Source organism: Ostrinia furnacalis, unplaced genomic scaffold (genome assembly GCF_004193835.3).
Source record: "Ostrinia furnacalis isolate ACB-3 unplaced genomic scaffold, ASM419383v2 OfSCF5047, whole genome shotgun sequence".
NCBI classification, from domain to species: domain Eukaryota; kingdom Metazoa; phylum Arthropoda; class Insecta; order Lepidoptera; family Crambidae; genus Ostrinia; species Ostrinia furnacalis.
Genome location: NW_021135286.1, coordinates 48544 through 69563, shown reverse-complemented (window position 1 = coordinate 69563; position 21020 = coordinate 48544). Strand labels below are relative to the sequence as shown.

Below are 21020 nucleotides of genomic sequence, written 5' to 3'. Positions count from 1 at the left end.
TTGTCACGGTGTCACTGACTTTTTGACGCTGACCGTACAATGAAGCAAACCCTCAAAGACAATATTTACAATCTGTACAAGTTTAATCGACTATTTATTGCTGATCACTAGCTAGATAAAAGGCAGTGTAAAATTAGTTTGAGAATCTCTTTGTACAAACTTTCATTACTGTACTTCTATGAAGTTAGATTGTGATACAAAGAACCTTCGGAATCATTCGCAGTAGTTCTAAAAATGACTACTTGATCCATAACAAAAAAACATTGCCTATTTAATCATCAAATTGCACTTCCGTTATTTACCCCGTTTTAGCACCAAGGAATACACATTTTTATATGTCAACCGTTGACAACAAATGATAAATTATATTCGAGCACATGTTCTGCACCAAAAGATTGTACTAATAGGCATAGAAAGGCTTTTAACAACTATTATATTTAATTACAGTTTTGGAAGGCGTCATTGATGTCCGCCATTCTGCAGACTCAAAATAATTTAGCCTATTTCTGAAAATCACTTCACTTGTTTTTAAAGCCGAGCGTTGTTCTTCTAAAAATACCCCTCATTCCTTTCCTGTGTCGTGCCATGCCATTCCAGTCCTTAGCATTAAGACTAAAGGCTTCCACAGACCAAACGCGGGTCAGAAGCAGTGCGGGTCAGTTGCAGCGCGGCTGAGGCACACTGAAAGCAGCGCAGTTTCAAAGCAGTTGCAACGCGGGCCGTTGTCAATTTAAATATTCGAAAACCGCTTTCAACGCGCTGCTACCGCCCTGCGTCCGGTGTGTGTGTATGGCCGCCATAGTAATACAACAGCGCGGGCCCGCGTTCGCGCCGCTTCTGTCCCGCACCCGCGCCGCCTCGTTTGTCGTTCGGCAGTTGCAGCGCGGCGCGGTTGGAGCGCGGGCTCGCGTTCAAAGAAGAACGGTCATCTGTGACCCAGGCCCGACAGAAACGAGACATACCACAGTTTTTTTGTCATGTCTTAATTAGTTAAATTATATATTTTTTATATTCGAAATCTATGTATAACACCAAAATATTACCCTTTGTTTTTGTTCAGGCGTTATACAAAAATTAAATTATTATTTTGTATTAGACAAAATGACTATTTATCACCAAAATTGGTAAATTTATGTACCTAAATGTCTATTACAGCTGCTATGGAATGTATCTAGGTAACCTGGAGATACAGCCGGATTATACAGGGTGGAAACGAGAAGTTACAAAATTCCAAAAATTCAATGTTACCAGCTTCCATAATCTGTAACCTGTTATTGGTACCATTTGAAAGAGCTCGTGAAGCACTTTCAGAATCAGTAACTAGTTTTTCGATATCTTGTATAGTTTAGAAATAATCGAGTGAGATCACTTATCGTTCCATATGTATAACCACCCTGTATAATCCGGCTGTATCTCCAGGTCACCTAGATACATTCCATAGCAGCTGTAATAGACATTTAGGTACATACATTTAACAATTTTGCTGATAAATAGGCATTTTTTATTAGTTTTTGTATAACGCCTGAACAAAAACAAAGGGCTATATTTTGGTGTTATACATAGATTTCGAATATAAAAAATATATAATTTAACTAATTAAGACATGACAAAAAAACTGAGGTATGTCTCGTTTCTGTCGGGTCTGGGTTTTTTTTTGTATGGGGCGTGACCGTTCTTCTTTGGTGTGACATACTTCAAAGAGTTTCTTGTATTACAACTCGCGCGGGCCCGCATTCAAACTGCGCTGCTACTGCCCAAGGCTTTAAGGACTTCTGTGTTCACTTGTTGATGACTTTGAGCACGGTGTCGAGGTGGTCCTTATGGTAGTCCAGCTCTTCAGCCAGCGCGCTCGCCAGCGAGTTCGGAGTTATTTCTGTGCCCAAGTAATCAGTCAGCAACGCCTGGTAAATAAAGCAATAAGAAATACATCATTTGGAAAACATGAAAGAACAAGTGAAAATATTACGGAAGTTCATTAGATGACGGTTTTAATTGGTGCTATTTTGGTTTGAAAAATTAATGGCTGTCCAATGTGTAAAGGCTGTACAAAGAATTAACAACAACCACGAGCTGTCAAACGAAACCGGTTTCAGGATGTCACTGATGTCATTTGTGAGTCAATTGTCACTACAATTATCAATCACTGAACCAGTCACCACGTTTCTGAAGCACTATTTCTCATAAACATCCACGATTGCATTCACGTAAAATTGGAAAAAATCTCAGCTCAAGTTTTCAGCGTGCCAATAAGTGCTAACGAACTGTTAAATTGTTGCAAAAAACGGTTCTGTTCTGGTTCTGTCACGTCGCATCACGCATCTCTTTTTATCAAACAGTGTTGCTGCTAGTGACATTGCTCGCTCAGTCCTTTGTTTCTCTATTCGGCTAAAGTCTGTTCGCCGAGAGTTGATAAAAAAAAATATCAGANAACGCGGGCGGTTGTCAAAAATTTAAATATTCGAAAACCGCTTTCAACGCGCTGCTACCGCCGTGCGTCCGGTGTGTCATGCTAATATGGCCGCCATAGTAATACAACAGCGCGGGCCCGCGTTCGCGCCGCTTCTGTCCCGCACCCGCGCCGCCTCGTTTGTATTTCGGTAGTTGCAGTGCGGCGCGGTTGGAGCGCGGGCCCGCGTTCAAATTTGGTGTGACATACTTCAAAGAGTTTCTTGTATTACAACTTGCGCGGGCCCGCATTCAAACTGCGCTGCTACTGCCCAAGGCTTTAAGGTCTTCTGCGTTCACTTGTTGATGACTTTGAGCACGGTGTCGAGGTGGTCTTTATGGTAGTCCAGCTCTTCAGCCAGCGCGCTCGCCAGCGAGTTCGGAGTTATTTCTGTGCCCAAGTAATCCGTCAGCAACGCCTGGTAAATAAAGCAATAAAAAATACATCATTTGGGAAACATGAAAGAACAAGTGAAAAGATTACGGAAGTTCATAAATGACTATTATTGTGCTATTTTGGTTTGAAAAATGAATGGCTGTCCAATGTATTCTGTACAAAGAATAGAGCAACAACCGGTTTTAGGATGTCACTGATGTCATTTGTGTGTCAATTGTCACTACAATTATTTATCAATCACTGATACTCAATCACTTGTTCAATTTCTAAGAACGCCTCGTTTTGTTAACTGCACTCTGAAACCCAAGATACAAGCTATACTGCTTAGTTTGGGTCTCACTGGCAAATATTTAAATAGGTTAGAATTTAGTGCATAGCTTAAGTACATTGTTATCAAGAATATGTATTTCTTTTTTGGAAAACAAATATTTATTATTATTATTACTGAACCAGTCACCACGTTTCTGAAGCACTATTTCTCATAAACATCCACAATTGCATTCACGTGTGACTTAAATACATCAAAGTAACTTGTGTAGGGTAGCCCAATCCTTGATCTAGGTCGCCGCCTTTTCGAAATTTTAAATAAATACGTAAAAAATTGATAAACAACATTTAAAATGCAGACATATGGAAAATTTATTTCTTCGAGAACTTTGTTAATTTAACGTATGAAGCAATAATTTTTAAATGGAAATGCTTAAATTAATATTTGGAAGGTCGCCCCCTTTTTCGTTTTTGGAATTAATGCATTAATATTGAGAATTTTTGATTTTCCCAAAAAAACTTTGCCGTGAAGAAATCATCAGGCGTTTTGCTTTATCGTAGCTGTCAAGTGTCAAATGTGTATTTGTCAATCCGTTACAGAGAAGTGTAGAGCGCAGAGCATGCAAATAGTATCTCTTTTGTTATGACTTCGATTGTTACGAAAAAATATTTAACTTATTTTATAGTTNTCGGCGCTGCACCCCCTTAAATCTAAGAATTTTCTCAACTAACTATTTGCCTAAGGACCTATGCTATAGAACTATAAATGTTTGTTATATCGTTTTCACAGTATTTTTATAAAAATTTTAGCTTGTAAACTGATGCTAAAGAGGAAATTTGAAAACCTGTGTGGACTTATCTTGATAGAATTCTTAAATACTATACTAATCGAAATATTTTCTCAACTAACTATTTAGACGACGAAATTGCCTAATTATTTATGCCTATAACATATTTGTAATGTAACTGGTTAATGATTGTAACGGGTTGAAAAAGTACTGTTTTTGCGCCAAACGGCGTAAACGCTCTTAAGCGACAGTCGCTATAGTAAGACATTTCATAATATTTATCAACTCTCGGCGAACAGACTTTAGGTATATTAACTTTATGGTCAGTACCTTGGGCGGCACGGCGCCCCCGTGTCGCAGCACGCCGCGTCGCAACGCGTCTCCAGCGGCGCGCGACAGCGGCTCGGGCTCGAAGTTCCGTTTCCACACGCTCCAGGCGCACGCGCGCGATATTAGGTATGAATAGTACTTCGCCCCGTAGCCGATAAGGTGGCTGAAACGGTGCTGCCACGCCTGCGGGAAATAACACCTAGTGTTAACATTTTTACAATATTTATTTGAGCACAAACATAAATACTTTTTCTACTAAGACCTATTTAGAGCGAAAATGTATTGCTTAAATTTTTTTTTTTGCTATTTTTACATATAGCAACATCAATAGAAGGTTGAGTTGCACCACCAAACTTTGATCGTATCTATAACGATGACCGGTGATTTATGTATGGAGTTTGACAGATTTTTGTCGTTTGTTACAGTCAAAGTAAGATGGTGCAACCCAGCCTGCTTAGTGAACGCCAGACCTACGTCATTTTATAAGAGTTGAAAATTTGTCAGCAGCGTTAGAATGATGGTGTATCATGAAGTTTGGGTCATTGTGGCTTTGGCACCCTCAAAAGACTGTCTGGCAAGGAGTTGGAAATTAAGCCACGATAGCCGAACGGTGAAGGGGTCGGACTGGCCGACTCGTGAACCGGGGAACGCGGGTTCGGTCCCCGCCGCCGCTCGACTCTTGTTGTGAGCTCACTCGTGATACAAGCATAATAGGCTAGTTTCCTAAAAAAAATTTTTTAGTCCGTCATGTTTAATATCAAAAAATATTGGACACATATATTTTTATTTGTCAATCTAACAAATAATTACATAGTTATGGTGCGTTGAAGTTCCGCACGACGTCACAACGTGCGGCACTTTTATGCACGCATTGACGTCACGGGCCTCTTCTTATGAACTTTGGCGCGCTTTATCTCTTTAAATTTTCATTAGTTTGAAAAAGTGAAAAATACATGTAGAGTATTTTTTGATAAGTTAACTGACGGACTAATTAAAACTCTTGCTTTTTGACCCAGGAAACATCCCTTTGAGTTTAGTACGAGGGGCTAACGGGAGTATTAGTGATTTATGTAATAACAGATTACTTATAATCAGAACTGTCTACACATAAAAATCAGGCCTAGTGGCAAGCTTAGCCAAGCCAAGTACGTTACCGTGTTGGGCACGTAGGGCAGGCCGTAGTACTGGCGCTGCACGTCGCGCAGCACGTCGGTGGTGCGCGCGCCGCTCGACGCGCCCGGCCCGTGGTAGCGCTGGTCCAGCGCCGAGTAGAACACCTGCGCAGGAATACATACAGGGTGTTACTTTTCATCCTTGCCATATTCACAGATAAAAGTAGGGAACGTTACCTATTGTTTTAAAGCCTGGTCCGTGAGCACGTAGAATTTTGTCCAATGACCCCAAGCTACCCATCCTTATCGCTCGCGAGTAATTATGTTGCTGTCGCGCTCGCACACTCACTGCGGGTGTCAGTCGCACAGTCGCGACAGCAATATAATTACGCGCGAGCGATAAGGATAGGTAGCTAGGAGTCATTGGACAAAATTCTACGTGCTCACGGACCAGACTATAGAACATTAATTTTGACGTCACCGAATATACAACATCATCACTGACACTGTAGCATTACTAAAGCTTTTCCCAGATACAGTTATAGTACGAGAGGGGAGCGTAAGATACCCTACGTCACTTGATACTAAGATAAGTTCCATGGCACACGTTTAGAAAAGTTGTACTAAGCTTGGAATAATTAATTAATAAACTCCGATTTGGCCCAAAGTACAAAAATTGGCTGTTTTCGGTGAAAAAAAACTATTTCACATCATTTGATATCGGTGTAATACTTATGTCATCAGTTTTATTCCACTTTATTCACCTAAGCGATATCAACTGGGTAGATTTTTTTGTGTCCTCATTTCACTTTGGAACCATTTCACCCAACTTTATTTTCCACGTGAATTGAGTCGACTATAGCGGATGCCTTTGTTCACCTAGGAATTAATTCATCTGGTGAACAGATGCGTCTTTTTTCATTAATCAAGTGGACTTATATCACCCGCATAAATTAGGTTAGAAACTCAAATTAAAAGGCAGCTTAAATTGACCATATTCAGTTTTCTTAACACAGGACTACGTCTATTGGCATGGGGCACACTGAAAACCAGCGCCGTGGCCTTCGTCACCGTGGGCCACGGCATATGCTGAGTGGGGTCCCGTTGCAGTGGGCATCTTGTTGGTGAATGGGTGGCACTGCTCAGTTTACTCTTGTTTTTATTTTTTCTTCTTTTATTATTATGTGCCACTGTCATGTCTATGTAATTGCCTGTATTTGTGTGATGTCCATTGTAATAAATGTATCTTTCTTTCTTTCTATTGGGGTTGGCTGTACAAATTCGCCGGGTCAGCTAGTTTAACAATGAATTTACCTGTAACTGCATCTCGCTGGCGCCGAACAAGTACTTGGAGGCGCAGAGCCGGTGCAGCATGTCGTCGGGCATCGGCTCGCGCGTCTGGAAGTGCCGCGCGAAGCGACGCAGCACCTGCCCGACACAGGCTTCAATTAGCGCACTTATGTTTATAAGTAAAATAAACGTGAGGTCCGGTGGAAACTAAGGCGGAGCGGAGCAGATGTGTTTTGAAGATTTGTTATATGCATTTTCCGATATTTTTATTTTGTTGTATAAAAAAAATCCCGAACGCCTTTTTTCCCGGGATTTTTTCATAGTCATTCATTTTACTCAGGGCAAAACTTCTTATTCGTTTGTTGTGAGTCTATTTGCAATTTAGAATAGTTTTTTTTAATGTTTATTTTGTCGATACGATATCAGGTTTGTCTACAGTGAAAAAAGTCGATCGGAATTTTTTAAACAAATCGTTTTGAATAACCAATCAGATTTCACTATTTCCGCATCTCCTTTCCGCTCCGTTTCGGTGAAAATGGATTGGTCTGAGAAGAGAGGAAATGTGTCGAGCGAATTTGTAGAAATAGAATTTGACAGGGGCGAGAATGGTGCCGTGGGTAGTAAGCCTGTACTACTACATCTAGGTAGGGTAGCTAGGGGTCATTGGACAAAATTCTACGTGCTCACAGACCGGGCTTTAGTATACCTGCGGGCTGCCGGCGAAGCACTCCATGAGCACGCTGGGCAGCTCGGCGAGGTCGGTGGGGCAGCGCGTGCCGGCCACGTGCTGGTGGCATGGACCCCGCTATAGTCTGGTCCGGGAGCACGTAGAATTTTGTCCAATGACCCCAAGCTACCCATCCTATCGCTCGCGCATAATTATGTTGCTATCGCGCTCGCACACTCACTGCGGGGCGCCCGTCGCACAGTCGCGACAGCAATATAATTACGTGCGAGCGATAAGGATGGGTAGCTTGGGGTCATTGGACAAAATTCTACGTGCTCACGGACCGGGCTTTAGTATACCTGCGGGCTGCCGGCGAAGCACTCCATGAGGACGCTAGGCAGTTAGGCGAGGTCGGTAGGGCACGGGGCTATTCCAGCCTCTCGTTCCCACCACTGCAACTCCTGTGTAGCCAGGATCTACAGCTTGACCGACACAAAAACCCAACCAATGAAGGTCAAGTTTGTCCCGGGGGAAAGTTAAACTGTCATTGGACCCGCAACGAAATTAATCAGCAGAACATAGGAGTTCGAAATTAAGGTTTGACTTCCCTCCATTGCAAAGAGGATGATAGATGACAAAAAAAGGTTTAAAACCCTCTAGTGCAGGAAAGAAAAACAAAAAACAAATATGCTACATACATACAGGGTGTCCCGTAATGTAACGTCAAGCCGGAACTGGGTGTTGAGGCAAGTTGTGCTGGTTATCAGAAAAATATAAAAAAAAATCTATGTGGCATATTTTAAAAATAATAGGCATTTAAAAAAAATCAAAAAAATCTACTCCAGGTGACGGTCCTTTTACTCGTGTTGCCACAAATCTTCACTTTTTCCAAATTTTTTTTTNTGAATTTTGGGCACATTAGAATAATAATTTTTAACCAAGGTAGATAAAGTTAAAAACGGGACTATTTCCAAAAAACCAAAAATTGTCGACAATTACAGCAAAAATTTACCAAGTGTTATACCATTTTGGAATCCTTACTAAATGCGCCAAATTATGACGTCACTTGCCACACTAGCGTAGTACATTTTTTTTTTCAGTACAGTCAGTTTAAACTAGGCAACATTTTTATTTTGAAATTTTTTTTGGGAATAATGTATTTTTTTCATCCAAGCTGGAGCAGCTGGTTTTGTAATTTTGATAACAATTTAGAGAAGCATTATTCAGGGTTACATAACAAAAAAAAAATTTGGAAAAAGTGAAGATTTGTGGCAACACGAGCAAAAGGACCGTCACCTGGAGTAGAATTTTTTGATTTTTTTTAAATGCCTATTATTTTTAAAATATGCCACATAGATTTTTTTTTATATTTTTCTGATAACCAGCACAACTTGCCTCAACACCCAGTTCCGGCTTGACGTTACATTACGGGACACCCTGTATATACATATATAGTATACCTGCGGGCTGCCGGCGAAGCACTCCATGAGCACGCTGGGCAGCTCGGCGAGGTCGGTGGGGCAGCGCGTGCCGGCCACGTGCTGGTGGCGTGGACCCCGTTATAGTCTGGTCTGTGAGCACGTAGAATTTTGTCCAATGACCCCAAGCTACCCATCCTTATCGCTCGCGCGTTATTATGTTGCTATCGCGCTCGCACACTCACTGTGGGTGCCAGTCGCACAGTCGCGACAGCAATATAATGAGGGCTATCGTTTTTATACTTAACAGTTGGCACCCCTGGCGATTGACAGGACCTTACTCTACAGTGGCGCCATCTTGATGAGTGCAAATGCGATAGTCCTCCTCCCACTTTCGCGCTCACCAGCTGGCGCCACTGTCTTCGCTACTAGCAAGTGACAGGACCTTACTCTACAGTGGCGCCAACTGGTGAGCGCTAAAACGATAGCCCTCATTACGCGCGAGCGATAAGGATGGGTGGCTAGGGGTCATTGGACAAAATTCTACGTGCTCACAGACCGGGCTTTAGTATACCTGCGGGCTGCCGGCGAAGCACTCCATGAGCACGCTGGGCAGCTCGGCGAGGTCGGTGGGGCAGCGCGTGCCGGCCACGTGCTGGTGGCGCGCGCGGCCGAGCATGCTGCCGATATGCCGCGGCTATATTGCTGTTGCGACGGGCGCCCGCAGTGAGTGTGCGAGCGCGACAGCAACATAATTACGCGCGAGCGATAAGGATGGGTAGCTTGGGGTCATTGGACAAAATTCTACGTGCTCACGGACCGGGCTTTAGTATACCTGCGGGCTGCCGGCGAAGCATTCCATGAGCACGCTGGGCAGCTCGGCGAGGTCGCTGGGATCTGGTCCGGGAGCACGTAGAATTTTGTCCAATGACCCCAAGCTACCCATCCTTATCGCTCGCGCGTAATTATGTTGCTGTCGCGACTGTGGGATGGGCGCCCGCGGTGAGTGTGCGAGCGCGACAGCAACATAATTACGCGCGAGCGATAAGGATGGGTAGCTTGGGGTCATTGGACAAAATTCTCGGCTTTAGTATACCTGCGGGCTGCCGGCGAAGCACTCCATGAGCACGCTGGGCAGCTCGGCGAGGTCGGTGGGACAGCGCGTGCCGGCCACGTGCTGGTGGCGCGCGCGGCCGAGCATGCTGTGCAGCGCGTGGCCCGCCTCGTGGAACAGGTTGTCCACGGCGCCGGCAGACAGCAGCGCCGGGCCCGAGCGGTGCCCGCCGCTTAGGGACAACATCACTACCACTATCGGATTCTGTCGAAGAACGGTTTAATTTTGTAAAGAAATTGAGTAGAACTAAAGCCTAGTTCGCAGAATTGTTAAAATCAAGTGGCATTGTGCGGGGCACATAGCTCGTAGAGAGTTGGAGTAAACGTAGGAAAAAGTTCGTTTAAAGCCTGGCCCGTGAGCACGTAGAATCCCGTCCAATGACCCCTAGCTACCCAATATCCTTATCGCTCGCGCGTAATTATATTGCTGTCGCGACTGTGCGACGCGCGCCCGCAGTGAGTGTGCGAGCGCGACAGCAATATAATTACGTGCGAGCGATAAGGATGGGTAGCTTGGGGTCATTGGACGAAATTCTACGTACTCGGCGACCGGACTATAGCTTATACACGTCGCGCGACCACGACTCGCCTGCAACAATCATTGTACCTGGTACGAGCCGTCGGGCAGCTGCTTCCCGCCCTGGATGGTGAAGTGGCAGTCCTGGTGCGGCTTGCCGGGCCGCTCGTACAGGTCACAGTAGATGTGCCCCAGTAGGCCTTCGCTCTCGTGAACTACAGCCAGCTTATACACGTCGGGCGACCACGACTCGCCTGGAATAATCATACGCGTCTATAGCCGAGGTCGCTTACTACCTCATAAGAAGGCCAAAGGGCGATATAGCGGGCTATGCTCGGAGTTTCCCTGCGTGATCGAATCAGAAATGAGGAGATCCACAGGAGAACGAAATCGCTAAAATCAAGTGGTCGTGGGCGGGGCACATAGCTCGTAGCTGATGGCCGCTGGGGCAGAAAAGTTCTCGTGTGGCGACCACGAGCCGGAGACGTAGTATGGGTAGGCCTCCCATCCCACTAGGTGAACCGACGATCCGGTGAAGGTCGCGGGAGGTGCCTGGATGCGGGCGGCGCAGGACCGGTCTTTGTGGAAAACCTTAGGAGAGGCCTTTGTTCAGCAGTAGACTGGACGTCTCTCGGCTGAAAAGAACGATATAGAGTGAGGGCCGGGGTGGCACGGCCCCAGAATGGTGTGGTTACAAATTCGAACGGATCAGTTTTTTGTGGGACACTTCGAACGGGATTTTCGCGTGAACGTTTTAATTAAATTCAATTAAATACATCTACAGATAGACAATAGCCCATTTCTTCTAATTTTCTTAATCGTTGCAACACTGAAGACAATAAAAAATTGAGATAATCAAATGCCTTACCTGGCAACATCTCTTCAGAAACCAAGCTGATTCCATACAACTCCTGGCACAGCATATTCAGGCCTTCCATACACCCGCCCAGCGAGAAGTAAGGACTGAAGTCCGAGTTAGCCACATTTAGCAGCTGTGTCTTGGCTTTATGCGTGAAGTATGGCGTGTCCCAGCACATGAGAGTGTCCTGATAAGGCGTCTCCTTCCTTTTCATTTTGAGCATAGCATCGAAGTCAATTCTGGCGCGATCGTAGAGATTGTCGGAGAGTATATCAAGGAACTGGCGCACGTTTGACGCGGTTTCCATCGTACTAGCTTTTATTGCTCTGAAAAAAACATTTTTATGTTTGTAGTCAAGAAAGTTTGTAATTGATAGAATCTAAAGAGGGTTAACATGTTTGTCAATATGGTGAAAACAAATATTTACATCAGTTATCAATCATAGCAGTTTTAATAAATTGCATAAGCCTGCAGGTGACCCCTTAAAGTAAACATGACTTGTTTGTATAATCTATTTATAGTTTCTGATACACATAAATATCTCAGATATTAACATAATAATTATGTAGTTATATTATGTGCCTATTCATAAAAAAATACTACTCTCTCTCTCTCTACTAAATGACTCGACTAGTGCGAACAAGGGTTAGGGCTGATTTTTCAATCGTCGCATAATTTTTAACTGAAGAATAAGTTTGGCACATTGACAGTTTTAGCAGGCCTGTTCATCTCCGCGAGTTTACATCGAAAACAAAACACGCACGATGGCCCACCTACAGAATACTATTCGACAAGGCTTCACATACGAGCGAACATTGACTCACGCACGCGTATTCTTGTGTATAATGGAAGAAAATAAAGAAAATGGTGTCCTAAATACTGTGCAGTATTTAACTGCCTAAATAATAATAAAAACACAGAATGTACTTTTTTAAGTTGCCTCAAGACACTGAGAGGTAAATAAGTAGTTAATATTATTCATGATAATTCATGCTAAATCATGTATTTTCTCCGCCATTTTCCGCAGTTTGGCACCTCACGTCACATCATTTTACCGAAGTCAGCCCTATAGCTTTGGCGCAGTGCCGATCACTGACGTTTGTCAACAAAATGGTGCTTGACTCTTGAGACAGGCTAAAATTACACCATATTGTTAATGACATTGAGCATAGATTTTTTTAAATACCTTCGAGAAGCAAAACTTCTGTACGTAGTACTTATTATTATTCTGTGGTTTTAGTATGGGAAATATGTTAAAATGACAAGGTTATTCTTCAGTTAAAAGATGTCTGACGATTGAAAAATCAGCCCATACACTAACCTGTCGGCGTAGCATCAGTGCTATCTCCAGGCGCGCATCCAGGGTGGTCCTGGGCCGCGTCGGGCGCCAGGTACAGGCGGTAGGCCGCCTCGTCACTGCCGAATGACGCGACTAGTGCGAGCAAGGAACAACACTAACCTGTCGGCGTAGCACTGGAAGCCGCAGACGGCCGCCATCTCCAGGCGAGCATCCAGGGTGGTGGTGAGCAGGCGGTCCTGGGCCGCGTCGGGCGCCAGGTACAGGCGGTAGGCCGCCTCGCGCGCCGCCGCCTCGCCGCACTCTGCGTAAACGCCGCTCACTATTATGTTGTCGCCTTCTGTGCTGAAACTGTAACAAGGCAAAGACTACTAATCTATACTAATACTAGCTTTCGGCCCGCGGCTTCGCCCGCGTGGAATTTTGTCTGTCACAGAAAAACAATATCGCGCGCGTATTTGCTCACCGTTTAGACCTACCCTGGACTACGACAAACATTTTAAAACCAAAATCAGCTCAATCGGCCCAGCCGTTCTCGAGTTTTAATCAGACTAACGAACATCAATTCATTTTTATTTATTAATATATAGATAGATATAGATTATAAAGCTGAAGAGTTTGTTTGTTTACTTGAACACGCTAATATCCGGAACTACTGGTCCAATTTGAAAAATTCTTTCAGTGCTAGCTCATTTATCGAGGAAGGCTATAGGCTATACAACATCACGTTACGATCAATAGGAGCAAAGCAATAATGAAAAATGTTGCGAAAACGGGTTTTCACGCGTACGAAGTCGCGGGCACAGCTAGTATATCTATAAAAGCGAAAGGTCACTGACTCACTCACTCATCTCGAAATCTCAGAAACTACAAGTGCTAGGATTCTCGAATTTTGCATGGGGGTTCCTTTTAGAACGTAGGTGCTCACTAAGACGGGAATTTGTAAAATTTTGCCCCTAAGGGGGTAAAACGGGCTCCACGCGTACGAAGTCGCGGGTGGCCGGTGGTAATAAATAAAAGATAAAACTAATTTATTAAAAAAACCACTGGAAACAATAGTCCAAATGGGGCTACTGGGAATACACGAAAGGACTTGACTTGACGCCTACTTGTAAATAGATAGTGAAACTTACAATTGCCTGATATTAGCAGGTACAACCTGCCTATTCACCTTCCTAGGCTTAGCAGCTCCAGCCATGAACCTCTGTCCAGTTTGCAGGATCAAGTCATTGAGAGCGACAACTCTTTTCCTCGGGCCCTCTTCCAGTTGGATGCCACTCTGTTCAAAGTCAAAGAGGAACAGTTCGGCGAGGTGCTGGTCCCCTGATGTGCCCCGTTGGACTGAGTCACGAAGTGCTTCGTATAAACCCTTGTGTGTGTTTAACCTGTGGGCAATTAAATTATCTGTTATTTTGCACTCAGATCTTTCAAAATCAAATCAAATCAAAAATATTTTATTCAATTTAGACCACTGGTGGCACTTATGAACGTCAAAATATAGAAAATAAAAAAAGGTAGCCCTTATGGGGCACTTTACATGTCTCCTTATCTTTTGGGCCCTACCAGAGCTTCGAGACTAACATGTGGCAAGTGCTGAGAAGAAATGCCGGAACAAACTCACTTTGATTAATGAAGTGGTATTAGTTTATATCAAGAGGGTGTTAAACTATGTAACTAAAAATCAAAGATGAGATTGTAGTCTTTTGATATGTCTTCATTCAAAATTGTATATTTGGTTAATAGCAATAAAGAACATTAACAACCGTGCAATGTGAAAGTAATTGGATGAGGCCTATGTTCAGCAATGGACGTCCTGTGGCTGAAATGATGATGATGAATAAAGAACAATTCAGCTCATAATAATAAGAAAACTTTTTTTATAATGTATTTTTATTATTTTTTTGATAATTTACATTGTAAAAAAATATGTAAAATTAAGAACCAAAGTTAATAAAGAAAACTCATAGGCTTGTGTGAGACTTACGGCCGAATACTGAAACACTACTTAAATCTGTCACTCAGCTGACGGGCTCCTAAATTTAAGTATCCTTCAATTTTAAATGGTATTCTCAAACGCTACTCAACGGATTTGAAGCCGTGATCAGCTAAGCAGCTCTCAAATGTTTACATAATGGCAACATTTACCAAAAAAAGTATGTTTTCATTTACACAAATGATAACTTTACGTCTTTTATCCATTACACGCAGCATCGTTTGGTTATGTATTGTCTTTTATGGAAATATACTCAATCAACTTAACATAGAACAGTTTATTTTTAGTTTCTATTGATACCCATTTCTTTAAATGTAAATATTAAACTTATTCCAATAAAGAAATACTCAAAATTTGACTTTACGCCGAATTAAAAATGGTCTTTTATAATTTCCTAGGCCATTTTATGCCACGGAAAACAAGGAAATTAGGGCCAAAGAAATTAGATTTATGCCTAAAAGACACCACAGACAAAAACCTATTTACCCTATGCATTTACTATTTAAATCATGGGTTTACCCCTACAGACACTACATCTGTTTAAATAAACAATAAAATTAATCCATTGTTTAGCTACAAAAAACCGTCCAAAGAAATTGACTTTTAAGTAAACAAAAACCCAAGGAGGGACCTACTTATGCGATTTGTCGCGAAACTGATCAACGAAGTACTGTCCTGCCTCGATGGCCTCTTGGGACGAAATGGCCGAGTGTAACGGTGCAGTGCATTACATTCTAAGTTCTTTCGTTTCGTTACTACAATGGCCGAAAAGAAGACCCAGGGAAATTATACTTTTGACTCGGACAAGAACTTAACTTCACTTTATTTCCTTCCTTTAAGTATTTGACATTTAAAGATTTTATTTTCTGATAGCCAAACGTTTCTCAAATATAAAGAGAGTGCTATTAGAATGAAATTACGCTTCAATTTGTTATAATGTGCCTTCATTTTGGCAAACAACAGTAGTGGACATAACAAGGAAATTAGAAAAACGACTTTTGATTAAGTTTTTCTACGGTATTTTTTGTAGTTTCTGCTATTGTAATAGCAAAAACAAATAAAACTTTTGATTAACTTTCCCATAAAAATAGTTTTATACATATAAATATAAAAAAACATGTGTTCGCCTGCCTGGACACAGAAAATTTACTGTTTCGGCGAAATACCCTTATTTCCTTATTAAACAATGAGTTTGGCGGGACAGTTCAGCGTGGGTCATCTATATCAATGAGAGCCACCACACCACACGCGTCACGCACACTGCACAGTGGTTTCAATACTCAAGCGTGACTCAAGCTCAATACATATTTTGGATGTCTCGATTTGTCCGCGCTATCTAGGCTGTGTTTACCCAAAAGATGAGTAACGGTTTCCAAATGAGTAAAAGTCTCATGGTCTAACTAAGGTAAAAGTATACTTTTTACCTTTCTTCTTCACATGGATTTGTGGAGATTTGGAATCCAAAAGGACTTCATAAATAACAAACGGAATGTTTTTGTGATTCAGATAGTTTAAAATCTCTAAAGCCGTTGCATCTCTCTCTCCTAATTTCCTCTTCTCACTCAACAAAAATCGACTCTAATGAGTATTGCCAGTAACAAAAATTAAGAAAATATTTTTAATCTGTAATTGAGCAGCTGTTAAATATGTCAAAAATGACAAAATTGAGTGAAGTGAATGCGTCGAATTGTTGAATCGAAAATGCAATCAATGCAGAACGTAAATTGCAGTTTTTAATAATCCATGTGCATTTAATTTGTATGTGCAATAATCATATTTGATCATGTAGTACTAGTGTATAGTGAAATTGTCAAATTCTCGTGTAAGCACAAGTTTGTGTAACTTTATTAAAGTCGTAAACAATGGTGAGTTACATTTGTTGAGAATGCACGTTGTATTCGGAGTTGGCGCGCTATTTTTCGGTTGCGATGTTTATTGTTGTTGTTTTTGTGGTTCTGTAGTCTACCCCACCGCCGCCGCAGCTGCGCCGCTCCGCAGGTGAGGGCAAGAAGACCACCCCGCCGACGTCTAGTATTGTGACCAGAAATGGTGCTCGCAAGGCCAAGATACAAACTCGGGCTATGTCAGCAGGGGCCAAGGTAAACGGAACTTTAAGTTTTCTTTGTTTATTGTTTTAAACTTTCATGGTCACTAAAAGAAATTAAGGTAGGTACCTACATGGTAGCAATCCCGTCAATATTAATTATTCTTCGTTTATGCAATATTTAGCAATTATTGGTAAATAGTTTTAATTTATTATTGGATTTTTTTTCTTATAAAATAAAAACCCTCTGACCGATAAAGTTATTAAATAAATGAATAAATTGCTTACTCATTTCATAATAATGTATGCCCTAAGTACCTACCTAATTTAAAAAATGAACTTATTAAATGAAATGGTAATGCCATTTCAAGTAAGTAAATAAACAAGGAAAAAAATTAATTTAAGAAATTCATTTGATTAAATATTCACACAAGGAAAGTCACTCATTGTAACTAGCGAATGGTATCTTACAAATTAGGTATTTAAATCTTACGAAACATCTACAAGTCTTTACGCTTTGTTTGCCTTCTTATCTCTGATTATGGTCGACACGTTTTTCGTTATCTAAGTATTGACAGATACTTTCAACTGTATATTCCAGCCGTCTGCCTCTGTGCTTGCAGCGAAAAAGAAGGCTCTGCAGAAGAAAAAACAGACTGTGGACACTGTGATTCGAGACCATTATCAAATTGTAAGTTTTTAATCTTTTTTATACTATTTAATTTAACTTTTGTCAAGTAAATTCAAATCAGTTTTATTTGTGATACACAGGTAAAGAGTTCTTAAGTATGATAGCTGGCCATTGCTCTGACTTTTTTCTCTTGTTTTTTGTATGATACATTTTTAATCTACTCCACTATAATATAATAGCTTACTGGTATTATAGTGTTATGTAAGTAACTTAAATTTAAGAATGATAAACATAAATTTATTCACTTTATAAATAAAAAAAATAAATCACATATTTTCTGAATGAAGTAATTTCAATAAAGACAGATTCCTTTATGAATGATAATTTTACAGGCCATGGAATCTAAAAACAAAGTGAAGGGGCCAACAGGCTTTGTTACGGAGCCTCGAATGGCTGAGCACCGGTGTCTGTGGGACGAAAACTACCCTGAGTGCCCTGAGAGGTTAATACGTGTGATTGACAGGTATGCAGACAGTAGAATATTCTTATGACGTTCACTTGTAAAAGATATAAACCATGTACAATGTAATTACTACTGCAATAAAACTTATCTTGGGCCTTCATTTAACTGTAACACTATACTGATATTAAGAACAATTAAAATTTTAATACCTGCTTGCTACAATAATATACAGATAACAATAAGTAAATTGTTTTTCTTTGTATCCTTATTACCAGACACTTTTAAGACATCCATTTTGTATAGCATTCAATTATACACAGAAAAAATGTAATAACATCATATTTTACCATATCATCTTTATTTCTGATTTAATCATCGTGAGGTTGTAAATCATAATAAAAAGACAATATAAGATGTAAGAAGATACCAGAAGCACTTTTCTAACGCCAGCTAGCCCCATTCAAAATTAATTTACAAGTTTCCTTGCCTACTCTACTGTTCCAGGTGTAAAGAACTGAACCTCATAGAACAATGCAAAGAATTCCCTCCACGTGCCGCGGATAAAGAAGAATTAAACATTCTGCATTCTCCTAGTGTGTTTGAGATGCTTGAGACTACCCACCAGAACAACAATCTCGAATATTTGGAAGACCTGTCTTCTAAATACGATGCCATCTACATACATCCTGTGAGTATTTTTATTTAGAAGTTTCTGCTACACATTTTTTTTATTTATTTATTTATTTAGGACAATCAACAAGACAGACACAAGTACAAGCAGAGGGGTTTACATACATATTTTTTTTAACAATAATTAATGCAATTACAAATATAATTTACATTTTATAATTTCACAAATGATTGAGTATCTTACGCTGCTTCTTCTCAGCACTGGCCCGTATTGTCCCGAAGCAGTGGTAGGGTTAATACCGAGACGTTTAAAAGTGTTTTTTAAAAGCCTACTTGCAAAAATTAAGTGTTATGAGTTCTCTAACTTTTTATAAAGGTAAAGCCGATAACGGCTGCCTGCAACTTCGTACGCGTGAATCACGTTTTTTTACCCCCTTAGGCCCAGTGTAGTGTGTACGCATCCTTTCCCCATATTAGGCATAAACCACTAGTATATAAGCTTAGGATAATCTTCATTCGGACGATTAAACCTACAGTGCGCACATCTAACTGTTTTATTGTGTCTCCCGAACGACACACATTACATGGCGACCCTGCCAGTGCTGCCCACGGGCAGCGCTGCGCAATCAATCATTAATTAAATAAAAAGTGAATTTGCGAATAATATTTTAAAATATGTGAACGGACTGAATTATAAAAGACTTTCGTCTACAAATCAAATATGAAGTGAACATTTTTGGTGAATTATGGAGACCACATTTTGGATGGCGTAAGATGAAAGAAATGCAGCCGCGTTAAACCTATAAATAAATGAAGAAATTTTGAAACTGTGCTGGGCGTAGCTGCCGGGTGACGATGGTGTTGGAGGACATTGGCTGACGTGAGAGGATATTTAGCTGCCGGGAGATGCAGAAGGTGCGTGATGATGGATTGGCGCCGGGTTGTGAAGATGAGAAGTTAGAAGTTTGGAACACGTACACATGACCAATATGTTTAGCCTTTTATTATTTTAATTAATATTCTTAACTTCGTATAAGTGGCCACTATACATAATTATTGAAAATCATTTATCTTTGTAATTAAGGTCATATAAAAGTGTAATGACTTTTTTTTTCACGTATGTAGGTACTTATTCATAATAACGTAGACGAATCATTTTTAATTAAATTAATATTGCAGTAAATATTGTCATACATAATACGTGGATATTTCCTATTGACATTTTAAAATATCGTTTATAATTTTATGGAAAATACTTAATGGAAATTTTGCAATTTATTTTTATAATTATGTGAAATCTTTTACATACATAGTACAAAGCTTGGTAACACAATTTTATTAGATTTACCTTGAAAATAATATATTATGTTAAAAATTATTCTGATATTATAAACAATTTTGAATATAAAGAAAAGTTCAACTTTATATTGCTGGTAATTAAAACTTTTAAAAAATTCATAGGTACTTAATGCTACTTCATGCAGTCGATAAAGGTAAGTTATTTTAATAACTTTAACTAATAATTTAATTAGGAGACATTTCTTAAAATGTACTACATTCTCCATATTAATTATCGAATCATGCCGATTTAGGTATCCTGCGAATCTAATAATTAATTTAAATTTTATTTCTTTGATCATTTTAACGTACTTAACTGAAACATTTTAACAACAATCATAATCATAATTCAATAAATTAATAAAGTATTCACTACATTGCATAATCTTATTGTTGAAAAATTTAAAAATGTTATCATAACTTTTAGTAACTTCTTTGATTTTTTTTTTTAAATGATCAATATTTTTATTTCATTTGGATGTGATTTACCTATTTTTTTACACTGAATGTAGCGCACATTATTTTAATGTGAACTTAATAAAAAGTCTAAACTTGATCTGATAGCCATTATAACGTCTATTTATTTTAACAGCAGAATAAAAACTTATTATTTAGTAAGAAATTAGAACCTTCAAAAATATTTACGCAAATTAATCATAACTTTCCAATTTCGATTATAACATTTCAATGTTGATCATAATTTTATTTTTGTCGATTTAATTTAAACATAACTTTTAAATAACAGACCAATGGTTGACTGGTTGATAATGCCATACGACATTAAGTTCGTTTTTTTTTTGTACTGTATTTCTGTATGCAAAACTTTTAATAATTAATTAACAGAATTGGCTGAGATAATATTTTATTTTAAACTAGTTTTGTTGAATATTAATGTCATTTTTATTTCACATTTAAATTATTATTCTAATATGTATCTACATTTTGAGTAACCATCAAATTATTTAATTTGGTTTTTCTAATATTCATTCGGACGATTAAACCTACAGTGCGCACATCTAACTGTTTTATTGTGTCTCCCGAACGACACACATTACACCAGAACACACGGTGAAACACAACTGCAACTTCTAGTTACTTTTGAGTTGCATCTAAGTTTCTGCCATAGATTCCGATGAGAGACCAGACATGACGCGACCAGTTTGACCAGTTCAAACCGGTATCTTGCTGGGTTTAATCTTGCAAAATTCCGTCTTAGTAAGCACTTACATTCTAAAAGGAACCCCCATGCAAATTTTGAGACTCTCAGAAATGTGAGAACTAGAAAGTGCTAGGCACTTGCAGTTTCTGAGATTTCGTGATGAGTGAGTCAGTCAGTGACCTTTCGCTTTTATAATAATAATAAATCTTTGGACAATTTCACACAGTGCCAGCTAGCCCCAAAGTAAGCAACTTAATGCTTG

At 40.1% G+C, this 21020-nt stretch overlaps 2 protein-coding genes across 2 annotated transcripts in view; one reads left to right on the top strand and one right to left on the bottom strand.

Moving 5' to 3' along the window:
* Window positions 1-1684: 1684 nt before the first annotated feature.
* Window positions 1685-14083, bottom strand: LOC114360438 (mitochondrial intermediate peptidase). The gene is made up of 10 exons (XM_028315150.1): window positions 14064-14083; window positions 13634-13885; window positions 12663-12851; window positions 11213-11529; window positions 10435-10598; window positions 9811-10032; window positions 6654-6767; window positions 5382-5504; window positions 4228-4410; window positions 1685-1901 (listed from the first exon to the last, which is right to left on the bottom strand). The coding sequence occupies exons 1-10, from the start codon at window positions 14081-14083 to the stop codon at window positions 1779-1781; spliced, it is 1707 nt and encodes a 568-aa protein (XP_028170951.1). The 3' UTR covers window positions 1685-1778.
* A 2083-nt stretch (window positions 14084-16166) lies between these two features.
* HDAC6 (histone deacetylase 6) overlaps window positions 16167-21020 on the top strand; it is a 30764-nt gene continuing 25910 nt past the window's right edge. Inside the window, exons 1-5 of the mRNA XM_028315149.1 lie at window positions 16167-16358; window positions 16455-16592; window positions 17139-17228; window positions 17561-17691; window positions 18136-18319. Coding sequence (XP_028170950.1) covers window positions 16356-16358; window positions 16455-16592; window positions 17139-17228; window positions 17561-17691; window positions 18136-18319 — 546 coding nt within the window. The 5' untranslated portion in view covers window positions 16167-16355. The remainder of the gene's footprint in view (window positions 16359-16454; window positions 16593-17138; window positions 17229-17560; window positions 17692-18135; window positions 18320-21020) is intronic.